This window comes from Meles meles, chromosome 11 (assembly GCF_922984935.1).
Source record: "Meles meles chromosome 11, mMelMel3.1 paternal haplotype, whole genome shotgun sequence".
Lineage (NCBI taxonomy): Eukaryota > Metazoa > Chordata > Mammalia > Carnivora > Mustelidae > Meles > Meles meles.
The window spans coordinates 81,808,704-81,819,654 of record NC_060076.1 but is presented as its reverse complement, the minus strand read 5'-3'; the positions used below and the strand labels follow the sequence as shown (position 1 = coordinate 81,819,654).

At 42.6% G+C, this 10,951-nt stretch overlaps 1 protein-coding gene across 1 annotated transcript; it reads right to left on the bottom strand.

Annotated features, from left to right (window-relative positions):
- Nucleotides 1–1,920: 1,920 nt before the first annotated feature.
- RFK (riboflavin kinase) lies at nt 1,921–10,373 on the bottom strand. The gene is made up of 4 exons (XM_046023549.1): nt 9,996–10,373; nt 8,752–8,903; nt 4,815–4,917; nt 1,921–4,196 (listed from the first exon to the last, which is right to left on the bottom strand). The coding sequence occupies exons 1-4, from the start codon at nt 10,075–10,077 to the stop codon at nt 4,066–4,068; spliced, it is 468 nt and encodes a 155-aa protein (XP_045879505.1). The 5' UTR covers nt 10,078–10,373; the 3' UTR covers nt 1,921–4,065.
- Between the last annotated feature and the right edge of the window lie 578 nt (nt 10,374–10,951).

The following is a 10,951-nucleotide window of genomic DNA, read 5'->3' as shown; positions in this document are numbered from 1 at the left end:
TGTCCTCACATGGCAGAAAGAACGAAAAGTTCTCTGGAGTAACTTTTTCTTTTTCTTTTTTTTTTTTTTTTTTAAGATTTTATTTATTTGACAGAGAGAGATCACAAGTAAGCAGAGAGGCAGGCAGAGAGAGAGGGGGAAGCAGGTTCCCTGCTGAGCAAAGAGCCTGATGTGGGGCTCAATCCCAGGACCCTGAGATCACGACCGGAGCCAAAGGCAGAGGCTTAACCCACTGAGCAACCCAGGCGCTCCTGGAGTAACTTTTTCTAAGGGAAAGCCCATTCATGACAGCTCCACCCCCAGCAAAGGTCCCACCTGCTCACACACTGGGTGTTAGGACTTCAACATATGAATTTCGGGAGGCGGGCACAAAAAGTTAACTTCCCATCCAGTGCTGGCATCCTGTAATCACCTACACCTCCAACTAAAAGAGTAAACATATAAATTCACCAGGACACTCCAGATTTGAAGATATGAATAACCACTTTAAATCCATGCGTATCCTCCCCAGGTTTTATTTTGGGGGGAGAGGTGATATTTATTATCCTGACATTGATTTTACCTCTGTGTATCCATATATCAAAACTTACCAAGTCATAAAATTCAAATATGTGCAATTTGTTGTCAATCATACCTGATAAAGCTATAATGAATTTACTTAAATATACAGTGTTACATTAGTTTCAGGCGTACATCATACTGACTGAGTCAACAATTCTGTACATTACTAGTGCTCTCCACCGTTAAATGCAGTCACCATCTGTAATCATACCTTAATTATATTCCCTGTGCTACACTTCTCATCTCCGTGACTTATCTTAGAACTGAAAGCTTTTACCTCTTAATCCCCTTTATTTCTTCATCCCCCACCTAACTTCCCTCTATCCAATTTTTATTGACCCTTATTTCACCAGTTTTTAACACTCATTTCTTTACACATATTAAAGTCATTTCAAATTCTATCTGATAACCCTTCTACCTGTCATGGCAGAGCTGGTCCTAAAATTCGTTTCTGCTCTTGCTTCTGATGGCATCTCTTCACGGGGCACATTTATTTCCCAGCTCAGTCTCTGACCGTCAGACTGGATCTCCTCTATCAGCCTCGCAGCCATTTCCCAAGTCAGGGGGGTGGGGCAGGGGAGGGGAGACAGGAAAAGGCTGGCCCTTTTACCAGGAAAGCAAAACGGTCCTCCTAAATTCTAAGTAATCTTCCGGCTTAGTCTCCCTGATCCCAGCCGTTACAGCAAACATGTGAGCCCCCACGGTTCACGGCGCCGGAGAGGAGCGCTGGAAGAACACTCGTGTGTCCCCGCATACACTAGACACAAGCGGGAGTTCTGAGGGGCTGCTGGTCACCAAGATAGCAGAATCCTGTTTTGGAGCAGGAGTGACGGAAGGAAACTCAGACTTCTATTCCTCTGGCTCTTAGGACTAAAAATATAATGGGGACCCTCAGAAAGTGGGCTTTTGAGAACTGACACCCTATGAACAGACTGCTCTCTGGGGAGCCTGGGAGGCTCAGGTAGGTTAAGCATCTGACCCTTGATTTCGGCTCAGGTCGTGATCTCAGGGCCGTGGGATCCAGCCCCGTGTCTGGTTCTGGACTCAGCACGGAGTCTGCTTGAGATTTTCTCTTTCTGCCCCTCTCCCAGCTTGTGCTCTCTAAATAAATAAATAAAATCTTAAAAGAAAGAAAAAAAAAAAAAAGAATAGAATGCTCTCCAAATAAACCTGTGCTGCAGGCATCAGCAGGGGCTTGTCGAGGCAAAGCCCCTGGTTCTAGAACTACCATGCACGGCAGGTTCCCCCTGCAGCGGCCCCCAGCAACTTGCCAGTCAGGCCCTCGAATACACCGGCAAGGGACCACCAAGCGGCAAATGAGGAACCTACACACAGACAAACTGACACGGGGGAAGAAACATCACTTAGATAAGATTTATTTCAAGGCCTGAAATCAGATTAATCAAAAATGGTACTACTGCCATTTCTTATAATACATACTTAATATAAAACTTTAAGAAGTATAGACACTATTAACTCTTACCCCTCACAATATACGATTTTCAAATTGTAAGGTGACAATATCAAACTTCACACATTTAATGAGGACATAATTAGCAGCAGGCTATTCAAACACAAACCTGTTTTTACACTTTCCGTGTCTGTTTTTATCTTTGCTTTCTAAAGTCACTAATAACTGGCTTCTTTCAAGTATAGCATCTCTAACGTTAAATTATATTTTCTCAATCTTTTTATAAAAGAAAGACACATACTACCTTGCTTGCCAAAAGTTCATAAACCAAAAAGCAAAATACAATCCAGCTGAATTTATCCATGCTTCCCCGTTCTCCAGATGTTTTAGGTGTTTTTCCAAATACTCTATATATATATTTTTTTAAGATTTTATTTATTTATTTGACAGAGAGAGAGATCACAAGTAGGCAGAGAAGCAGGCAGAGAGAGAGGAGGAAGCAGGATCCCCGCGGAGCAGAGAGCCCGATGCGGGGCTCGATCCCAGGACCCTGAGATCATGACCTGAGCCGAAGGCAGCGGCTTAATCCACTGAGCCACCCAGGCGCCCCTACATTTTTCTTAAAATCTGTTCTCTATGCAGATCAGGGAAAATGATTTATAATGAGTTACTTTTAAAAATTACCTTCTTTATACTTCTGCTCCCCTTCCCCACTCCAAATCTGGTACTTAAGTGAATAATAATGCCATGTACTGTTTCAGAGGCCCAAACAATCTGTAATCTTAATCTCCTAAATACCCAAAGATTTCAACTTTCTGCCAATCAGAGTCTCAAGTAGCCGAAAATTATTTGTTAGGAGGAAGAAAAAATGCAGAGTATGAGGATTATTTAACTAAAACTTGATTATTTATGCCTTTCCCCCAAGGTACAAGCACTGTTTAGCATTAAATTACATTGTGCGTACACAGCTCCAACAGTTTATATTTGCTCAGGAATATGTAATTACATTAAAAATAAATAACTTTCATAATTTAATTGGCTCTTAAATGGTTTCCCTAGGGGGAAAAACAAATGTTTTGTGTTAAGAAACTGGTATATACAAATGAACTGCTGTGTGCTCAGTTAAACTTGAGGAAACCTAATGAAGTTTTGGGGATATTTTTCCTAAAATGCAATACAGATATGCACTTAATCACTTTATATAGTGAAGGGATGGAATGGTAGATACAGATGCAATCTTTTGTCTAAATGAACGGTTAGTTGTAGGGCTTCTAAATGGGATAGGAAAAAAAAGGACACGATAATCGTTCCAAGGAAAAAGAACCAAAGTCAAGAAAAATATTGAACATCTGCTCTTAAAACGGAGAAGTGTCATACAACACAAAAATGAGAGCTAGAGATTAGAAAAACACTCATTTTACCGCTTCAGGAGGTAAACAAACAAATGACAAGGAGAGGGAGTCTAGACCAATTAGAACTGAGGCAGCAGTAAAACAAAATGAACACAGTGCAATGATCTGACCTCATAAAGGAAATGACTAACTACTTCACACAAAAGAAAAAAAATTCACATGTCTACATGTTTGCAACAATACATTAATGCACAAAATATCAAAAATATAAAGTCTGGATTTTCCCCCTTAGGTTTATAATCAACTCTCACACCTCTGTTGAATACACTTACTTTGCTAAGCCTCCCCTACTGAGCAGCGCACACTACCCAAGCACATACGTACTACTGGGCACCATGAGAATGACTAGTTCCCATCTCAAATCTCGTGACCTGCCTTTTTACCCATACTTACATACATTTTCATTTCCATTTTAAGACACTTACGACCTTTCTAGTGGTACATTTTAATCAACATATTACATCAAAAAGAATCTTGATCTTTAAAATGAATCACTTTAGCACTATAGCATGATGGGTTTGATTTGAATGGTTGAAACATAACGTGGTAAAGACACTGTCCTGTTTAAACTAATTCACAGCTGTAAGAAAATGTCTGATTTTCAAAATATAACGACGGAGTTATGAGCAGTAAAATATTAGAAAACAGTAAATGAATGAATAAGAATAAGGTGATTTTTTATCAGTGGCCATTCATTATTTTGCTTTTAGGAACCTGGAAGAAATTGTCTTCTTTGAATTTCAAATGTTCTGGTAAATCTAGTCGTTTCTTAGCTTCCTCAATATCAGCTTGAATTGCTGAAATAAGGGACTCTGCAGAGAGAACAGAGCAGGGAAACGATGAAAAACTGCTGCTACACTCTTACTACCCCTTTGTTCGGACTCCTAAAAACCCGCAGGCTGGCAGCGTCTTTAGCACAGAGCAGCTGCCCAGTAAATGTTTGTTCCATCCCTTCTTCCAGACTTAAGTAAAAGTCAATGGTCTGCAAGAGACGTCCCTGATCCTCTTGCAATTTCTTAGAGAAAGGCATTAGCACAAAGGTATGTCACAAACACCAAATGGAACAAATACTCGTGATCAAGCCTCTTCGGTATCCACATTTATCAAACTGTACAGTAGAACTGAAACAGCCACGCTATACTAACATACTTGATACCACTTGCTTCAAGTACCAATTTAGTTTCTGACACTTCAAGCACTGCAAAGCAACGATTACTCCTCTCAGCATTCATTCTCACTTATTCCTTAAAATATGAGAAGGAAATAAAGATTTCACTAACTTCACACTGTTGGGAGAGAAGCAGTCAGCCTGGTGGGTTTGAATCTAGGCTCCACCACATACTGATGTGACCCTACGCAAATTACTTACCCCCTCTCTGCCAATTTCCTCACCTGTGAAAAGGGCAAAAGAAGACCTAAGCACAACTTACCTAAAGAATCAAAGTTCTTTTCCGGTCTGAGGTAGCCAACAATGGCCACGTTGAGGATCTCCCCATAGAAGTCCTCTTTGAAGGTATGCATGATATGAGTTTCCTAGAATTAAGAAATGTGAAAAAGATTACCATGAAATTACAGAGTATCTAAAATTTGAAATATATGGTGGGCGTAACTTAAATGAAACAATCAACCCTTAATACATTTTTTTTTTTTAAGTGCAAAAAGGTGATTTTATTAAAGCACGGGGACAGGACTCCTGGGCAGAAAGAGCTGCTGCAATCCTTAATAAATTTTTAAAGACAGGTTATAATCTAAGTGCAGTTTTTTCCCCAAATTCTTTCATCAGTCCTGTTCCTGCCCCTGACCTTACATATAAACATTATAACTAAGTAAGGCAGATGTTATACCACAAATCTGGTATGATTTGCTTTTATTTAAAAAAAAAAAAAAAAAAAAAGGTTGGGGGGGCACCTGGGTGGCTGAGTTGGTTAAGCATCTGCCTTCAGCTCAGGTCATGATCTTGGGCTCCTGGGATGGAGCCCCATGTTGGGCTCTCTGCTCAGCAGGGAGTCGCTTCTTCCTTTCAATCTCCCTCTGTGCTCCTTCTCTCTCAAATCAAATCTTTAAAAAAAAAACACAAACTAACATGCAGGGGTGCCTACTTGGCTCAGTCGGTGGAGCACTCCACTCGATCTCAAGGTTGTGAGTTTGAGCCCCACATTGGGTGCACCCACACTGGGTGCAGAGATTGCTTTTAATTTTAAATAAAATCCTTAAAAAAACTAACATGCAGAGTGATTAAGTCTTATCAAAGCAAAAAAACCCACAAAAAACAAAAACAAACACCCATGTCAAGACACTGCCAAGTAAGGAGCAAAGTATTAAGAGATATTACTATTAAAAGAACCATTTCTAAGGCTAATCAGGATCCATATGTCTGTGACACACACCATGTTATGGAAACCTCTGAGGGTGAGGCAGAGCTGAAGGCTGACATGCAGGCAGAAGCGCCAATGTGGGATCCTGATCAAGGAACGATGTTGACAAATGGGTACAGGACAGGTCGAAGCAAAATGGTGGAGGAGGTAGATGATGATCTGCAATCCGAATTCTAGGAGACTCTTACAGAGAAATCCAAAAGCAGGAGAGCCAATTAACAGAACACACAAATACAGAAGACGGCCGATACTGGACTAGGATGGATGCAGAGAACTTTAAACAATCTAGAAACGTGAAACTTAAGAGATAGAGGCATATTTTGTGCAAGACTTTAGAAAATCTAATACGTGAAGTGATACTTAAAACAGAACCATCAACACTGATCCTTATAAAACATCACTGAGAAAAACGGTAAAGATGTCTACTCTTCCTAAATTCATCTACATATTCCATGCCACCCCTGTCAAAATCCTAGTTTTTTTGCCTTTTTTTTTTTTAAAGATTTTATTTATTTATTTGACAGAGAGAGATCACAAGCAGGCAGAGAGGCAGGCAGAGAGAGAGGGGGAAGCAGGCTCCCTGCTGAGCAGAGAGCCCGATGCGGGGCTCGATCCCAGGACCCTGAGATCATGACCTGAGCGGAAGGCATCGGCTTAATCCACTGAGCCACCCAGGCGCTCCTTTGCTTTTTTGATGATGGAAAGTGTCAAGTGATTCCAAAATTTGTAAGGAAATGTGGAAGGTTCAAATTATCCCTCCAAAATCTTGAAAACAGAAGTAGAAGACTTACACAGTCAGATATCAAGACCTATCATAAAAGCTACGGAAATACAGACAGTGTGGTAATGGCCCAAAGACAGACTAGGACACCAAGTCTGTATGAGCACATTTCGGACTCACGCATATAAAGTCACAGGGTTTATGACCAAGGTGACACTGTGGCGCGGTCACGAAAGAACGATATTTCAATAAATGCGCAGACTCAGTAGCCATATGGGAAAAAATTAATTTTGACCCTTACTTTGTCCCATACTCAAAAACCAATTTGATGAGAAAAGTTTAAGACAAGTTTTTAGAAGAAAACAAAGAAGAGTATCGTAATGACCTGGAGTAGGCAAAGTTTCCTTAAATGGGCTATTAAAAGGCACTAACCATAAAAGAGAAATGATGAATTAGATTATATTAGCATTAAGAACCTCTGTTCTTCAAAGACACCACACCATTAAAACAAACCAAAAAAAGCAATAGAGAAGGCAACAGTATTTGCAATACATATGACAACAAAGCAATCAGATCTCAGACATACTAAGAACTTCTTTGAGTTAATTAAAAGAATCAACCCAATTTTTTTTTTTTAAAGGGGAAACGACTTAAACAGGCACATCGTAGATGCCCGGTATTGGCAACCAAAGAAAAAAATAAAACCTGAAAAGTATGAACCTCCTACCAATAGAAAATTGAGTTTCTTCTAATTCTGGCAGGACTTGGGCATTCCTTCACCGGCTTGTTACAGTCATAGTCCTGTTAACCTGAAATTTACCATAGAATAGCTTTCCCTCTCCTCTTCATTTCCTCCCCATCTACAGAAAACGATTTTGTATTCTCTCAGTAGTTCTTTTCCTTATCTACTCCAAATAATTCCCACATCCTTAATACTCAAAACTAAGAAATACTGAACACAATGTTAAGCAATTCTGGGCCATATCTACAGTTTGTACCAAAACTTAGCCCTATGGTTTTCCAACTGTGACACGCTTCTGCAAACTCTTCAAGGACTAAATTTAGATCTACTCTGTTTTTGCCACACACTTAACCTGACCAAGATCCAGCCCTATCTAGCATATTAAGCTCTTAAGTGGCATGGGTACTGCGAAAAGAACAGAAGGTACACCTTCCAAGTAGTTTAAGAGGGGGGAAAAAAAAGCATCACCTTGCAATTTTATTAGATAGCACCGTCTATGGAGTAAGCAGTTCTATCTCAGCAGCGTGAGCAAGTAATTAAAGGATGAAGGAACTACATTAACTGTAGCAAGTGCAACTTTATCTCTCAAACATGCTCTTAAGTAATTCATTTGTTTTTTTGAGGGGGAATGTAGGAGAGGGAAAGGGAGAATCTGAAGCAGACTCCACGCCCAGCACAGAGCTGTCAAGGGACTCCATATCACCATGTTGACATCATGACCTGAGCTGAAATCTAGAGTCCGACGTTCAACGTTCAACCCACTGAGCTACCAGGTGCCCCAAGTAATTCGCTTTTGTCTCCAGTGGAGGTAAACACATGGACAGCTATGAAAATTAATATTGCAATTATGGCTTGAAACTCCACTTTTTATTTTCTACATGATTTAAAAAATAAATGCATAAAAAATATTACTGTTTTTATTGGGCACACAATGTATAAGGATGTAATTTGTGAGTTTTTATGACTATTAAAGCTGTCATAAATCCAAAATAGATTTTATAACTGTAGAAAGTTAAATGCACTCCTCGCGGTAACCACAAACACACACACACAAATTCTATAGAAGATACACAAAAGGAAATAAGGGAATCAAAATGTGTCACGACAAAAATAATTAAACAAAAGGCAGTAATGGAAGAAAGACAAAAAAGCTGTAAGGCCTATAGAAAACTGCAAAATGGCAGAAGTCCTTCCTTACCAGTCATTGGCTTAAATGTAAATGAACTTAACTTTCCAATGAAAAAGCAGAGACTAACAGAATGATCAGAAAGCACAATCCAATTATACTCCCTCTTTTACAAGGGACTCACTTTATTTTGTAAGATTCACTTTGAAAGTGAAAGGATGAAGAGTTAATCCAAACAGTAACTCAACACTTCACTTGAAAATCCTTCAAGAAAACTGCCAAAAATTCTAGTAATTTGGACTACGTTGTGAGTACCACTGATGATTTCTATATGCATCTAATACTGAGTATTACGTTAAATTACTACACCATTTTCAGAGACAGACCTAAATATAATTCTTACCATAGACTTCTTTGTATTCTTGTAGTATGGGTTCCATCCTATGCTCACCACCATCTTATGGACGTCTCCACTTCCAACACTGGCCCAGCCATAATAAATGCCAGTGGATACATCAGCTGGAAGATTATCAACTACTTGTTCCGGAAAGTTAGCTAAATAACAGAAATAAATATTCTGAGTGTTAACAGTTTCATAGCAAATATTTATAAAAATCGCACAAAGCCTAGCCTAAATCATTACTCTCATAAATTTCTTGGAATCCTGCCTAGGGTTATCAATCCCACCATTCTATAGTCTGGCATGGGCTTTTTTCTCCTCTTCGTTTGGCAAGGTTAAGAAAATTAAATGTATACAGCTCTCCAAAAAAACAAAAACACAGACACACACGCTCTTGAGGTAGATGAAAACAGGTGTATGAACAGCTGTGTGTTGTTTTTATTTCCCGCCCCCCCAGACCTGGTCTTTCTTAAGGAGGTTCAGAAGCTCTTCAAACGATTCTTATTTTCTTTCTTTTTTTTTTTTTTTAAAGATTTTATTTATTTATTTGACAGAGAGATCACAAGTAGGCAGAGAGGCGGGGGAAGCAGGCTCCCTGCTGAGCAGAGAGCCCGATGCGGGGCTCGATCCAGGACCCTGAGATCATGACCCGAGCGGAAGGCAGAGGTTCAACCCACTGAGCCACCCAGGTGCCCCACGATTCTTATTTTCAAAATACACGCGGCTAGGTCCCAAACTCAAAGACCAGGGACAACCCTGGTATGTAGTTTTAAGAATGAAATATTCACACAATCAGGTCCTGACTACTGAAACCGATGTAGACAGACCAAAAAAAGATACCTGATTCTCATCCAATTGCTAACCAGACATACAAAGAAAACAAGAAAATTGGAAATTTAACCAATCTGGTTCACATTACGTTTCCTAATGGGGATGACGCGTGCCATGCCTGGCAGCTCTAGCTTGGTTGGATAAAGAGGCGGGAAAGGGGGATCCCGAAACTCAGCTCGGCTTTCTGCCCTCACCACCCCTGCAGCCCGATACCCGGTAACCCCCAGCCGTGGGTAAGGACGACTTTCTCAATCTGACCAAAGGTCCTCCGCCTCAACGAAGCAAGAACAGAGCGAAGGAAAGGGCGTCACCTCTGCCGGCAGCCCCAAGTCCCGCGTCTGACGTCCCGGCTCCCACTGGACCCAACCCCGGGAGCCGGGGCGGGGAGAGGGGGCCCCGCGACCTTCCGCGCTCACCTGTGGGGATGCCCAGCTGCTTGGAGCCGCGGCCGAAGCCCCGCACCACCCGGCCGCGGCAGAAATACGGCAGGTGCCTCATGACTCCGTCCGCCTGGGGCTCGGGCTGCGACCCGGTCTGCGGGTCCCGCGAAGCCGCCGTCGAAGCGGTGCCCGGAAACCCCGGACCGGACGGGAAACGCGAGCAGGAGCTGGGCTGATGCCCGAATCCCCCCGCGGGCGGCCGGGAGGGCAGGCGCTCAACGGGCCAGGAGGCGCCCGACGACACGCCGCAGTGAGTCCCTCACCGCACTGAACCAACAGAAAACTCCGAGCGACTAAAACCGTGGGACTGCCCCGGAACCCGGCGAGGGCGAATATAAATACGGGCGTGGGTGGGAGCGCCGTGGGTCAGCAGGGAAGGGCTGAGCCCGCCCAGCGCCGCAGGCCTGCGCACACTTCCTCAGCCAGACACCTCGGAGCCCGCTCGGCTTCCGTAGCCCCGCCCCCGTGTCCCCGCCCCCAGCCGTGGTCCCGGAACCGCCCGTCGGCACCTCCTGTGCTTCTCCTGGGGTCCGGGCGCTGGAAGCTGTGGCGGGAGTTCGTCTTTCATCTTGTTTGCTGTGCAAATACCGTTCTCGGACCATCCTGAGTATTTCTTTTCCCTTCCTCCTTTTTATTACGATCCTGACGTCACAGACGTTCTTCAGCTTCTTGGCAACCGCGAGCTCGATGGTCATTCGTCATTCATTCGTTCTTTACACGCTTATTAAAGTTCCAAAATTCCAGCTCAAGATCACCGCTTCGTTGAGGTTGTAACTACCTGCGGGAAGTGGCCCTCGTCTCTCCCGCGGTCTGATGTTCTGTCGGAATGCAAGCTCCGAGGAAGCAAGTCCTGGTCTAATGCGGCAACCCCGGCGACTAGCGCAAGGTTGCAGTAATGCAGCTTTTTTCTGGGGGGGTGCAGCTGCCTGCCT

Excerpts from the sequence above, each read along its gene's own strand:
- RFK (XM_046023549.1), bottom strand. The coding sequence starts at position 10,077 with ATGAGGCACCTGCCGTATTTCTGCCGCGGCCGGGTGGTGCGGGGCTTC. Across the intron at positions 8,904-9,995 it reads GCAGCTGGGCATCCCCACAG|CTAACTTTCCGGAACAAGTA; the intron begins GTGAGCGCGGAA and ends TCTGTTATTTAG. Across the intron at positions 4,197-4,814 it reads AAAGAACTTTGATTCTTTAG|AGTCCCTTATTTCAGCAATT; the intron begins GTAAGTTGTGCT and ends TTCTCTCTGCAG.